At 48.3% G+C, this 14,659-nt stretch overlaps 1 protein-coding gene across 6 annotated transcripts in view; it reads left to right on the plus strand.

Annotated features, from left to right (window-relative positions):
• Positions 1-7: 7 nt before the first annotated feature.
• Positions 8-14,659, plus strand: part of CATSPERD (cation channel sperm associated auxiliary subunit delta) — a 48,446-nt gene continuing 33,794 nt past the window's right edge. For 2 of the 6 annotated variants that reach the window (XM_032307555.1, XM_032307565.1), the window contains exons 1-5: positions 472-664; positions 2,423-2,477; positions 3,326-3,402; positions 10,246-10,318; positions 11,030-11,144. In XM_032307555.1, coding sequence (XP_032163446.1) covers positions 591-664; positions 2,423-2,477; positions 3,326-3,402; positions 10,246-10,318; positions 11,030-11,144 — 394 coding nt within the window. In that variant the 5' untranslated portion in view covers positions 472-590. Of the gene's footprint in view, positions 168-193; positions 446-471; positions 665-2,422; positions 2,478-2,652; positions 2,889-3,325; positions 3,403-10,245; positions 10,319-11,029; positions 11,145-14,659 lie in introns of those variants that run through there. The other 4 variants (XM_032307572.1, XM_032307594.1, XM_032307580.1 and 1 more) reach the window with 4 other exon arrangements.

Consider the following 14,659-nt stretch of genomic DNA (forward strand, 5'->3'; position numbering starts at 1 on the left):
GTGGAGGCGGGGCTCAGCCTCTTCACTGCCTCCGCCTCTTCCGGCCGCCCGCGGGGAAGCTGTAAGCCGCTTCGGCTCACGTGGAGGGCTGTGGGCACGCCCCAGCGCCTCTGAAAAGGGAACCCCCGGTGCTGCAAATGCAGTTGCGAGAACGCGTAGGCAGTCCTGTGCGTACACTTCGCTTAGGCGCGCGGGCGACACGCGCTCCGGCTCTGGAACGCGTCCTGCTTGGTGGACTCGGGTTTCCCGGGAGACCCCGTGCGCATGCTCCAACGAGCCTGCCCACAGGCAGCTGTGCGCGCCAGCCTGAGCCCTCCCTGGTGGCGCGTTCGGGAGACGATGAACGCATGCTCAGACTGGGGAGAACGTGAGCGGCGGTGTGCGCACAGCCCGGCGCTCATGGGGGGCGTGTTGTGTGTAGCTTAGGCGTTCCCCGGGAGACGAGGTGCGCATGCTCAGACGCCAGCAGGACCCCCCCCACGCCGCTCGCTGGCCGCTGCGCGCTCAGGTTCAGGCTGCGCATGCGCAGACTGTGAGGCGACACCCAGCGGCGGTTGAGGCGCATTGGTGGCGGTGGTTCTTTGTGCAAGATGCTGGTGTTGATGCTGGTGGCTGCGGCGACCCTGCGACTCTGCTTGCTGGCCAGAGCTCAGCCGCTGTGCCGGTGGGGCTGCCCTCCCCGGGGAGGGGTGCTGCCCGGGGTCGCGGAGGGGGCCGGCGCGTCCCTGAGCGGAGGCTCCCCCACCTCGTTAAGGGTTCCCAGTTTCTTGTTCTAGAAGTTGAACTTGATGTTTCCCGTTCTTTCACCCCAACTCCCTGCAGCCCATCACCACGCCCCCCCCCCCCCCCCCGTTGCCATTTCAAAGCTTGGGCCCGATTCCCACTCTGGGAGCCACGTCCGCTGCCGCCGCCCTGGCCGTGCCTCCCCTCCGTCGCCCAGTCCCGCAGTCAGGGGGATCATCGGTAAAAGAATCTGACCCCGTCATTCGCCTGCCCCGATTCTCTGTTGCGCCCGGGAAGAAACCCAAGTTCCTGAATCCCCCGGCATGATCTGGCCCGGGCGTTCTCAACAGCGGCGCTGCTGACGTTGAGGACGCTTTGGGGTGGGGTCGTCCTGGGCGTGTAAGATGTGGAGCAGGGTCCGTGGCCTCCACCTGCTGGGTGCCATAGTACTTCTATCAAGAATGTCTTCAGGCACTGCCTAGGGAATTTGAGAACCACCAATCCGGTGCCTGCCCTTCCCTAAATCAACGCCCCAGTCACAGCATCCCTTGAACAAGCCAAAGTCTGGCCAGCCTTGGGGACAGGGGAGAGGGTGCTTGGTATCCTCTCTGCCTGGCACACTTTGCTTCCAGATTTCTCCATGTCTGGTTCCTGATCCTAGTTTAGGTCAATCGGATCCTGACTTAAACAGCACATCTCCTTATTTAAAGCACTACCCCCCGCCCCCGCCCGCAATGGCTTTTTCCTAGCAATGGCTAATTTCTGTTATTGTTTTGACAAATTTTTGTCTGATGTTGTCACTAGAGTGTGAACTCCATGAGGATGTGGAGTACTTATCTCACTCACTCGTTACCCAGAACATTTTTAGATTTCAGTGTATATTAGATTAGTAGATGCTGTGTGGAGGGTGCCACAGGGATTAGGGAAATGTGAAAGCCCAGTTCCTGCCCTCAGGGAACTCCTGCCTGGAGTAAGCTGTCCTATTCTGCAGGGCCCTGTTTGCCCATGAAATAGTAAACGCGCGCTCCTGGTGCATGACCTAACTTGAGCTTTACAACAGTTCACGGAGCAATGATTCCTTAACTTTACTTTATTGATGTGAAAACAGATCCAGTGAAATTAAAGACTCACCAACCTAAAGGCACATAGCTAGTAAGCAAAAAGCAGTTTTCCAGTACGATTTACCAATGGGATTTGTCCCAGAGTTTGGAAAGATGGGTGATAACCAATTCTCCCATTTCCTCGCACTGGTTCTCCCAAGTGTGGTCCTGGATCAGCAACATTAGCATCACCTGGGAATTTGTTAGACTTGGACCTACTGAATCAGAGACTCAGAGGTGGGGCCCCGCAGTCTACCCTTTATCAAGCCTCTAGGTGCTTCTGGCGCATGTCAAGCTGGACAAACTCGCTATAAGCTATAAACCATACCAACCTTCTCCAGCTGCCAAGACCATCCATCTTCCCAACCCTAGCCTGGACACAGCCTTTAAAAAAAAAAAAAAAAAAAAAAAAGGAGAGCGAGAAAGAAGACCTTGGGGTTGAAGTAGGAGTTCCTAATCTGAGATCTGCAAATGAGCCTTTATGAGCTCTCGGAAATTAAATCTCCACTGTTGCATGTACATGTGTGTGTACCCTAGTAGGAGTCATGCTGAATATTTGGCAAAAATGACAGATGGTCTCTCTTGTCACTTATCTCTAGTAATCACATGGTGAGGACAGGAAAGGTGTTTCATATCAGACAGCAAATTCAAGGGGTATGTGGCTCCGTACTGCTCTCTCTCTCTCGCTCTCCCTCTGTCCTCCACTTTCAGAACTAACGCTCAGTATTTCTCGGTGCCCGTGAAATAAGCATTATCTAATTCCTACCATTGCACTTGGAAGTAGGGCTTAATCTTTCCCATTTTACTAAAAAAACTTTCAAGTAATCAAATGACATGAAGAAAGCCAGGAGATGGAAGTGGATTTAGAACTCAGATACTCCTTTTCAGTGTTCGTTTGCTACACTGTAACTCTGGAATAATAAGAAACAAACCGTTACATGGCTTGCATGAGGTCCTGCAAGAACAAACTTTATTTTTTTTTCACCCCATGTGTGCCTATAATGCAGGAAGAAATATTTCACCTGTTAAAATACGTTTCCTGTCGACACAGCCTTATTTCAGAAAGTGATGTCTGCATTTCTAAATCATCTCCAAGCGCCTGGTCCCTAACATGTTACCTTTACAATTCCTCACTCTCTGGTGTCTCTTCCAAATAACTCATGATCTGTAAATACATGGTAACATGGACAAGGAATGTGATATCAGTAATTATCCTGTTAATCTCTCTTAATTTTTTATTTTGACATAAATTCACAGCAAGTGGCAAATAGAGCACAGAGATGTCTCAGATACTGCTCACCCAGCTTCTCTACCCTCCTCCCCGCCCTCCCCTTGACATCTGACGTCACCAGAGTGTACTAGGAAAACAGGAGAATTACATTGCATTCCTATTACGCACTTGCCTCAACTTCACATTTACAGTTTCAATGTTCTATATCAGGAAATTATTTTTCTCAACCGTTCATTATTACTGATATTATTGTGTGACACACTCTCTCTAGGACCAACTGTATTTTTCATCTCCGAGAACACAATTGATTAAACATCCTTGCAAGAAAAACGTAGCCCTGTATCTAGGGTAAGTGACCGTTTCAGGTACTGTTAACTTCCTTTTTATTAAAATGTTAGATTTGACCTCATTCGTTCATTCATTCAACAAACATTAAGGCAGATGGGTGTTGCTGGTTGCTGGCCTGTAGGGAGTTCATAGTCAGGGTGAGGGTCAGAGGAAGAGAAATGAAGAAACCAGCAAATAAAAGAATTACAGTGTGGTATGGTATCACCTGTCACATAGCTTGGATATAATTAACCATCATGGGGGGGTGCATTCAAAGGAATGGGGATACTCTGCCCAGCGTGCACTTGGGGTCATCAGGGTGCAAGGTTAGGAAACCAGCTGTGTACAGCATACTGAAATGTTTACTCCTCGTCCTAAGGGCAGTGGAGGGTTGGGAGCTACACAGTTTGTGTTCAGGAGGATTTCAAGAGCCCAAGCAAAAACAAACAACAAACAAACAAAAGAAACACAACAAAACAACAATGTGCTAAAGTCTAAACAGAAGGCAAGGCTATAAACAGGAGGAGACACGGCAGGATGTGTCAGTTCTCCTGGGGTGTGGAGATCGGAGGTGAGCGAGCCGTCTAAGATGGCCCTCTGGTGTAAGTTTCTGGTGTAAGGAACAGGGTGGGGGAGAGAGTTGGCCGTGTGGGGTGGCTTGCTGCTTGCGAGGCATTGAGGACACGTGAGGCCGTGTGGGGTGGCTTGCTGCTTGCGAGGCATTGAGGACACGTGAGGCCAAACCTGGGAACAGAAGGTCTTCTACCTGTCCGTGCTAGTTCTGGCTGTGGGCCGTCACCCAGTGATCTCCTGTTCATCGGCCGGAGATTCTGGTGAATCGTGATTATACAGAGCATGTGGGAGAAGAGAAAGGGAAATGGGAACCCAGGAGACCCAAGAAGCTAGGGAAGGCAGGCGCGAGGGAAGACAGAGGGATGTCACAGAGAAGTCAGGGCACGTGGTGGGGAAGCAGCTGGCAAAGCAGTGGGACAGACAGGAGAAAAAGCAAGAGCAGAGAGGTCCAAGGTTTATGTCACTCTCTCCAGAAGCCAAGACATCCCTGTACCTGGTGCAATGTGGATGAACCCGGAGGACCTTATGCTCAATGACATAAGCCAGACCCAGAAGGACCCGTCCCGCAGGACCCCACTCCCTGGAGGTCCCCAGAGGAGTCCCGTCCACAGAGACAGGAAATGGTGGGAGCCAGGGCTAGGGCAGGGGTGGGGAGTCCGTGCTTCACGGGGACAGAGTCTCCATGTGGGGAGGTGCAAAGTTCTAGAGTCAGAGGGTGGGCGTGGCTGCAGGACAGTGTGAGTGTGCTTCGCGCTGCTGAGCTGGGCATTAGAAACAATTATAATGGCATATTTTATGTGTATTTTATCACAATTAAAATAAATTGTGAGACACACATTTTATGTTGTGTGTGTTGTACTGCAGTTCAAAAAATTAAAATTTTTAGTTGATTAAAATTAAAGGCAGTGTAGAAGCCACGCAAACGAAGCACATTTCAAGCACACAGCGGAGCTCGTGGCAAGCGTGTGGGACAGCCCAGGAGCAGAATGGTCTCCTCATCATCTCTGCTTTAGAGCAGGATCACAGACAGTGGCCTCCCCGGCCAGATTCAGCCCCGCCACCTGACTGTGTGTGGCTGGCAAGTTAAGAATAGTCTCTTTATATATTTATACGACTGAAAGGCAGTCAAGAGTAGAACCGTATTTTGTGGCAGTGAAATGACGTGGAATTCAAATTTTGATGTCCATAATAAGGTTTTAATTGTCCACAGAAGCATTTGTGCTATAAGAGCAGAGTTCAGCAGTCCAGACAGAGGCTCTGGGGTCCCTAAACTATGGCCTTTCTGTCCCTTTACAGGAAAAGTTTGCCAGACACCCAGCTTAGAGCATAACATGCTTAAACGAAATCCTGATCCCCACAGCACGCTGGAGACAGAGAGGGTCTGATTCCAACAGCTTCTGGCAATGAGACGTTCTAATGCTTAATACAGTGATGAAAATGTCACTTTTCTGCCGGGAGCGCTGGTGAGGATGAGGACAAACATGGATGAGGCTAAGTGGGTTTGGACAGTTTGGCAGAATCTGTCAAAATGTTCAACACACATTCTCAGACACAAGGACCCCATTTTTTGGCAGTTAACCTAAAATGTTGCTCGTGCATGTGCTTCCTGAGCCCTTTGTCCCATCTGGAACCTCTCCCTGGAGTGTCCTTTCCTTTCCAGTCAGGGGGGAAGAGCATTCCAGGTGGGAGGGACAGCATGAGCAAAGGCCCTGAGGCAGGACCTCGCTTGATTTTTGGAGGAACAGCTCAAGGACAATGAGTGAGGGGAAGGAGTGAAGGCAGATGTTGACATTAGTGGGGCTTTGTAAGGTGTGGTGACACCTTTGGATTTCAGTGAAAGCCACCAGAGATTAAGCAGAGGAGTGAAACAATCTAACTTCTTTTTTAAATGACTGTTGATTGTTGGGTGACAAACAGGTGGCAGAGAGGTGAGAGGCAGAAGGACACAAGTGAGGGGCTGAGGCTATAGCACAGTGAGAGAGACCAGAGAGGCAGGATTGGAGGGAGATAGGGTTAGGAGAGTCAGACATGAAATCTAGTGGTTCAGAGGAGGAGCAGGCTTGAGGGCAATCAAGGAAGGCTGCATGGAGGAAGGGGCATCAGGGACTAGTTGAAGCCCAGGTAGGACTTCAGTCCATCAGGGTGACAGTGGGGAAGGTCAATAGTGCTGAGGGCAAGAAGCCCTAGGGTAGGGAGATGGGTAGAGTTCAGATAATGGACCACCCTGCAGGCCAGTTTAGAAATCTTGCCCTTGATCCTTTAGGATATAGGTAGCGAGTCAAGTTTTCTAAGTAGAAGTGTGGCCTGGCTAATGCCAGCAGCCACTGCCTTTGGAGCTAGCTGTTATCTTTTGCTATAAAATCATGATCTGCCTAATTTTTTAAAAGATTTAAAAACATATTTATTCGACAGAGAGAGGGATGGCTAGAGAGGGAATACAAACAGGGTGATCGGGAGAGGGAGAAGCAGGCTTACTGCTGAGCAGGTAGGCCGACGCGGGGCTTGATCCCAGAACCCTGGGATCAAGACCTGAGCCCAAGGCAGACGCCCAATGACTGAGCCCCCCAGGTGCCCCAATATATCTAATTTAAACATGTTTCCTATTTCTTTCCCATGTTTATAGACATCCTATTTTGTTGACCACATGCCAGTCTTTTGCAAGACTGTCTTAAGAGTCTCCTACTTTCTGATTTACTGTTTCAAACCTTTTCTTTTTGTTTTTTAAGATTTTATTCATTTATTTGAGGGAGAGAAGCACAGAGCCTCACAACTCTGAGATCCTCACTTAAGTCGAAACCGAAAGTCAGATGCTTAACGGCCTGAGCCACCCAGGTGCCCCTCTGATTTACTGTTTTCAAGTTCTGTCTAAAACCAGACCAAATAAAATTTGAAGGAAAGTGTATTACTGAGATATTTGAACTTTAGCCTGTGAACAAAATTGTTGATTTTGCATGTGCTGAATTTGTGGTTACTTCCTTCTAGGTTCTTTTTTTTTTTTTTTTAAGATTTTATTTATTTATTTGACGGAGAGAAATCACAAGTAGATGGAGAGGCAGGCAGAGAGAGAGAGAGGAGGAAGCAGGCTCCCTGCCGAGCAGAGAGCCTGATGCGGGACTCAATCCCAGGAACCTGAGATCATGACCTGAGCCGAAGGCAGCAGCTTAACCCACTGAGCCACCCGGGCGCCCCCCTTCTAGGTTCTTCACTAGGTTTCTAATAGCTAAGGTTCCTGAAAAAGTGAACCATTATATATTTATTTCAACCCCAAACTTGTTTCTTTATATTTTTTTTCCCCTAGTGACCTAAAGAAGGTCTTGTAGGTAAAAACAGTGTTTGGGCATCAGAGCCTGGTATCCAACAAAGGGGTACCAAATGCATGAATGAATTAGAGTTTGTTTTAAAAAACAAAAAGGTCAAAATAGGTGAAAACCTTATAGTAGTTCAGAAAACTTTTGTTTAGAATACTTAGGAGCACCTGGGTGGCTCAGTCGGTTAAGTATCCGACTCAGTTTTGCCTCAGGTCATATCTCGGGGTCCTGAGATGAAATCCTATGCTAGGCGTGGAGCCTGCTGGGCATTCTGTCTCTTCCTCTCCCTCTGCCCCTCCTCCCCAACAACACCCCCTTCTCCCCCAGGCTCGCTCGCACGCGCTCTCTCTCTCTCTCTCTTAAAAAGCAAAGGGAGGCCTGGGTGTCTCAGTCAGTTAAGTGTCTGCCTTTGGTTCAGGTCGTGATCCCAGGGTCCTGGGATCAAGTCCCACATCCGGCTCCCTACTCAGTGGGGAACCTGCTTCTCCCTCTGCCTGCTGCTCCCCCTGCTTGTGCGGGCTCTCTCTCACTCTCTGACAAATAAATAAATAAAATCTTTAAAAAATTTTTTTTTTTTTTTTTTTTTTAAATTTATTTGACAGACAGAGATCACAGGTAGACAGAGAGGCAGGCAGAGAGAGAGGAAGGAAAGCAGGCTCCCCGCCGAGCAGAGAGCCCGATGCGGGGCTCGATCCCAGAACCCCGGGACCATGACCCAAGCCGAAAGCAGAGGCCTTAACCCACTGAGCCACCCAGGCGCCCCTTTAAAAAATTTTAAATAAAGAAAAGAAGAGAAAGCAAAACAAAACTCAAAACAAAACAAACCCCAGTGACAGAAACAGAAACAAAACCCCAGGGCACCTGCCTGGCTCAGTCCATTAAGCATCTGATTCTTGACTTTAGATCAGGTCTCAGCCTCCGTGTCATGTGCTCAAGCCCCACACTGGGCTCTGTACTAGGCACGGCCCCTACTCAAAAAACAGAGAGAGCAAGAGAAACAAAACCTGAAAGTAAATAAACAAATAAAATAATATTCCTCGGTTTGTGCTTCAGTGTTCCTTTCTCCTCCAATGTTTTATTGGTTTTGATGTCGACTGTGTAGTTGCTGAAAGTTTTCAGCCCTGTAAAAGAGACAACATAATGGTAAAAGTAACAGAGAATCCTATCACTCTTATTTACTTTGTATTGGAGTTCCCAGCCAATGCAGTGTGACTATTAAATACATGGAATGTAAAATCCCATTGGAAAGAAAGAGACAACATTTGCCAAAACCAAGAGTGTCAGCTCCTTGGAGTAATATCTGAGTGCAGCAGGAGGGCCAAATACAACACAGACGTTGAAAACATCAACACCTCTCTTGTAAGCTAGCCATGACGACTCAGAAAATTAGTTACGAAAAACATCATTCCCAATAGCAACAAACATGTTAAAACCTAAGAAATAACTCGCAGTTCCTCTCTGTCTAAAACCATAAGACTCTCCTGGAGGAGGCAGAAGCAAAAGACCTGGATAAGGAGGCAGTATACCATGTTCAAGGATGGCCTTTCACTTCTTAAAACTTTCCTGCCCTGAGGGAACACATTTTTTCTTTCATGCATACACATTCCTGGTCTGAAACCTTTTACTTTAGTGGGGTCAGAACCATATAAATGACAAAGCTGAAGTTCATCCTGAGTAAGGCAAGCTGTTGCTTAAAGTACTTTTTATATAATTTTGTATTTGGCATGGTCACACTTTTCAAATATTATTTCAAGAAGTCAAATACCCAGTCTATAGAAGTTTACTCATGCAGGGGCGCCTGGGTAGCTCAGTGGTTTAAAGCCTCTGCCTTCGGCTCAGGTCATGATCTCAGGGTTCCGGGATTGAGCCCCGCATCGGGCTCTCTGCTCAGCAGGGAGTCTGCTTCCTCCTCTCTCTCTGCCTGCCTCTCTGCCTACTTGTGATCTCTGTCTGTCAAATAAATAAATAAAATAAAAGTTTACTCATGCAAAGATAGATAAAACCCAAACCTTGGGGACGCCTGGGTGGCTCAGTGGGTTAAGCCTCTGCCTTCGGCTCAGGTCATGATCTCAGGGTCCTGGGATCGAGCCCCGTTTAGGGCTCTCTGCTCAGCAGGGAGTCGGCTTCCTCCTCTCTCTCTGCCTGCCTCTCTGCCTACTTGTGATCTCTGTCTGTCAAATAAATAAATAAAATAAAAGTTTACTCATGCAAAGATAGATAAAACCCAAACCTTGGGGACGCCTGGGTGGCTCAGTGGGTTAAGCCGCTGCCTTCGGCTCAGGTCATGATCTCAGGGTCCTGGGATCGAGCCCCGTTTAGGGCTCTCTGCTTGGCAGGGAGCCTGCTTCCCTCTCTCTCTCTGCCTGCCTCTGCCTACTTGTGATTTCTGTCTGTCAAATAAATAAAATCTTAAAAAAGAAAAAACCCAAACCTTGTCTTTAAAAAGCAGGGGCGGGAGGGGGTGCACCTGGATGGCTCAGTCAATTGGGCATCTGATTCTTGATTTCGGCTCAGGTTGTGATCTCAAGGCCCATGTCTGGCTCTGTGCTCAGTGGGGAGTCAGCTTGGGATTCTCTCTCTCGTTCTGCCTCTCCCCACTGCTCTCACACACACACACACACACACACACACACACACACACACTTTCTCTCTCTCAAATAAAACGTGTTTTTTTTTTAAAGATTTTATTTTTTTATTTGACAGAGAGAGATCACAAGTAGGCAGAGAGGCAGGCAGAGAGAGAGAGAGGGAAGCAGGCTCCCTGCCGAGCAGAGAGCCCGATGCGGGACTCGATCCCAGGACCCTGAGACCATGACCTGAGCTGAAGGCAGCAGCTTAACCCACTGAGCCACCCAGGTGCCCCAATGTGTTTTTTTTTTTTTTAAAGGAATTATGTTTGAGTAGAACATTTTTAGAGTGTCTGACATTATCCTTTTTCTTTTCTTGTGTGAAATTGTCCTAATTTAACCCTTTTGTCTTTCAGAAGACAAGTCTTTTTCACGACAGATAATTTCAGAAGCAGTCTCTTTCCATTTTCCATCCCTGCAGCCCTGAAGGTAGTTGTTTTACTGAACCGTCTGAAGGATTCTCAACATAAGTAACACTCCGGGAGCAGTTACAGTTTGGAAATAGCACACTAGTCTGTTTTTGTTAGTTTGGGGGCGTATATTAAAAAATACCTCTAAAGGATACTGAGAGCCAATTTCTAAGCCAGAAGAAGCCTTGATTGTATTCTGCCCTCACGATTAAGATAGGCTTTTTTTTTTTTCTTTCACTGAAGCAGAATTGTTGGAAGTGCTCCTTATAACTCTTTGTGCATTATGAATAGATAGATTATATGCATTAATTTCAGGGCCTCCCTAAATTGTCCTAAACCAAAACAGAAAAAACCTTTACCCTCTCAGTAACTATCTTGAGAAATTCTACCGCTGGCCCCTACACTAAAGAAGGCTTTGCCATCTATTGAAAGACCAGTGTTTCTCTTATAAGCAACACATTTAGCATTTATGTTCATCGTTCATAATTTACACTTTAAGCTATATCCTCAGAGAAAGTTTTGATAAGGAAGAAGGAGGTATCTGAGGGCACCAAACACCAAATCTGAGCTCTCAGTTTCGGTCCCAGGTGAGCCCAGAATATTCAGTTCCCAACACCGAGGAACCAAACAACTTGTTGGCACACATATTTCTTAAATGTGCATCTAGACGTCTTAGTTTCCAAACCGTCAGAAAGGATGCACTTCCTGATATCCTGTTCGTTATTTTCAGGTTGGCACACCAGAATTAACATCGGCACATATCGCTGACTCAGTATTGGTGTTAGTAGTGAATCAAAAAGTCTATATTTATGACTATGAAGCCAATTCCTGGAACACATCTCTAGGTATATGTGTTTTGTATTTTTTCTTATTTTGTTTGCAATCCGCCAACATCCAAGAACAGGTTTATTAATTTTGGAACTAGAAACAAAGCTGCTCCTTAGATGTTCAGCCCCTAGACACTACCTTGTCCTTTAAAATTCAGATGAAAATTGTTCATACGGTGGGAACCTCCTGTTTCTGCTGGGGATTGTAGTTACACACCACAAAAGCCTGCTCTGACGTGATTGGAGTAAATGAGGGACTTCGGCGGGAGTTGTGTTAGGGTGGGGGTCCGGGAGGACCGAGGAGGGCCAAGTGGCTCATACGTGCTCGGTGACAAGGCTGGGCGATGGGCACATTCAGTCCCACCTGCTGCCCATTAGGGACAGGGAACAGGACAGAAGGTAAGCTGTATGAGGACAGAGAAAGGAGAGAACCCTCATGCAGGAGGCCAGGGGAGGAGGTCAGGAAGGAAGAGAAGGGAGATGCCATTCTTTCGGGAGGAGGGATGGTTGGGTACGCGTTGTGATGAGGAAGGGGTCAGTCTGGGGTGCCTGGGTGGCTCGGATGGTTCGGCGTCTGACTTTTGATTTTGGCTCTGGTCACGATGTCAGGGTCAAGAGATCGGGCCCTATGTTGGGTTCCACACTCAACGCGGAGTCTACTTCTCCCTCTCCCTCTGTTCCTCCCCACTCTCCTGCTCTCTCTCTCTCTCTTAAATAAATCTTTAAAAAATTTTAACAAGGAGAGGACAGGCAAGAAGTCAGTTCACGGTTTCTCAACCCCAGCACTGCTGACATTTAAGGCCAGGTCGTTCTCTGTGGGGGGCCACCCTGGGCACCGTGGGGATGTGGGGCAGCATCTCTGGCCCCATCCACCCCCTGCCAGGAGTGCGCCTCCCCCTGCTATGTCCTGACAGCACAGACGTCCCCAGACATCACCCAGTGTCCCCCCGGGAGTCAAAATCTCCTCAGTTGAGAGCCACAAGGGTTGGTAGATCACCATCTTGCCATGTGTTATTCTTTTGCTTCACTTATATTAGTTTTGGTGAAAGACTGTGGCCCCCACGAGAGGGAACCTTGTCCAGCCAGTGCAGTGCCTGCCAGGTGCTTGCTGAGCCCTGGCTGGAGAGGGGCTGACAGCCCCTGGGAGGGACAGAGAAGCAGAGCAGAAGAGCCACACACTGGTTTGGCCCCCGTCTGACTTCTCATTACTGCGCTGGGATTTGGCCCTCAGCAACAAGGTGACCTGGGGATTCTGAGTGAATGATGCGCGGCGGCTGGGCGGGTACAGAATGTATCTAACCCAGATGGAGCTGAGACCCCGGGGCCTCCCTCAGGGACTGTAGAAACAAGCCCCAGAAACCTGCTCTGACCAGTCTGGGGGCCACGTGATCAACTGTCACATCCAAATCAAACACCCAGCTGCCTCTGAAACACGAGGCCATCCATTCCTTGCAGAACTTACTGCCTGGAGCCAAACAGCTGCACGGCCCTCCCTGCTCCCCCCCCCCACCTCCCTGCCTCCAAAATTCACCCCTGGGCTGGCTCTCGCCTTGCCGCCCTGCCAGCCCCCTCTACCCCCCTCCTGCATCCCTTCTTTTCTCTCTCACATTTCATGCCTTTCTCATTTTGGAGGGGGGAAGGGAGCATAAAAGCCACATAAAACTGACCGTTTTAACCATTTTAAAGTGCACAATTCAGTGGCATTTAGTACATTCCCAACGTTGTGCCACCATCACTATCTAGTTTTGGAACATTCCATCACCCCAAGGAGAAAGACCTTCCCCATCAGCGGTTCCTTCCCAGCCCTCCGCAGCCCCTGGCAACCCCACAGCCACTTTCTGTCTCCATGGACGTGCCTTTTCAGCATGTTTTACACGCGTGGAATCGCAGACTATGTGGCTTTTTTTGTGTCTGGCTTCTCTCACCGAGTATTGTGTTTTAGAGCTTCCTTCCCATTTTAGCGTGTGTCAGCGGCTTGCTCCTTTTTAAGGCTGAATAATATTCCACTGTGTGGATGAACCACTTTTGTCCATTCATTAGCTGCTGGACACTCGGCTTGTTTCATCCTTTGAGCCATTGTGCGATAGAGCTTCTGTGCCTATTCCTGTACAAGTCTGTATGTGGATACAAGTTTCCAGTTCTCTGGAGTAACCTAACCCAGGAGTAGAATTGCTGGGTCATCTGGAAACTCCATGTTTTAAGTATTGAGGGTCCATAAGGGCTCCTCATAATGCCAGTCGGTCCAGCCTCTCTTCTTCCTCTTCTCTCCATCGCTTTCTTCAACAGCATCCAAAGGGCTGACTCCCCACCCCCTGACCCAGCCTAGCTCCCACATCTACCTTCTGTCTCTGTGGATGGGGCTCATACAAGTAGACTCATGCAGGGTGTGTCCTCGGGTCTGGCTCCTCTCACTGAGCACAATGTCCTCAAGGTCCATCCATGCTGCAGGAGGTATCAGTATGTCCTTCCTTTTTATTTATTTTATTTATTTATTTTTTAAGATTTTATTTATTTATTTGACAGAGAGATCACAAGTAGGCAGAGAGGCAGGCAGAGAGAGAGGAAGAAGCAGGCTCCCCGCTGAGCAGAGAGCCCGATGTGGGGCTCGATCCCAGGACCCTGGGATCATGACCTGAGCCGAAGGCAGCGGCTTTAACCCACTGAGCCACCCAGGCGCCCCTGTCCTTCCTTTTTAAGGCCAAATAATATTCCACTGTGTGTCTGCATGACATTTTTGCTCATCCATTCATTATCTGTCAACGGACACCTGGGTTGCTTCCATGTTTTAGTGATTGTGAATAATCCCGCCATGAACACAGGCATGCAAATATCTTCTTTAGCCTCTGCTTTCGAATCTTGTGAGTGGTAGATCTACCCAGAAGTGGGATTGCCAGATTTCTATTTTCAATTTCTTGAGGAGCTGTCATCCTGTCTCCCACACCACATGCACCCATTTACATTCCCACCAACAGTGCACGAGGCTCCTAAGCTCCCCATCCTCACCAACACTTGATTTCTGATTCTTTGATAATAACCATCCCAATACATGGGCGTGCCATCTCACCGGGGTTTTGCTTTGCATTTCCCTGATGATCGGTGATGCCGAGAGCACCTTTCTCTGTCTTGTGGGCCACATGCATATTTTCTTTGGAGCTGAAACTTCTGTTTTTACAATAGAATCAAAGAATGCCTCCCTAAGAGAAGGAGAAAGGAGCTAAGAGAAAGGAGCCCTTCCCGCCATTTTGGCAGGGTCCTAAGAGTGTCTGCAAAACCAGTGGTTCTCACATGTGTCAGGTATGTCCCCCTTGGCAATGTTTGGAGATAGTTTTAGTTGTTAAGACTGGGGGAGGGTGCCATTCTGGCATTGAGTCAGCAGAGACAAAGTTGCTGCAGGACAGAGTACCATACACACAGGACGGCCCCACAACCGAGAACCATCTGGCTCCAAATGTCAGTAGTGTCAAGGTTGAGAAACCCTGCTCTACCCTTTTCTCTGAAATTTATGGAGGTCATGGTTTGTTTGTTTGTTTTTA

This window comes from Mustela erminea, chromosome 1 (genome assembly GCF_009829155.1).
Source record: "Mustela erminea isolate mMusErm1 chromosome 1, mMusErm1.Pri, whole genome shotgun sequence".
Lineage (NCBI taxonomy): Eukaryota > Metazoa > Chordata > Mammalia > Carnivora > Mustelidae > Mustela > Mustela erminea.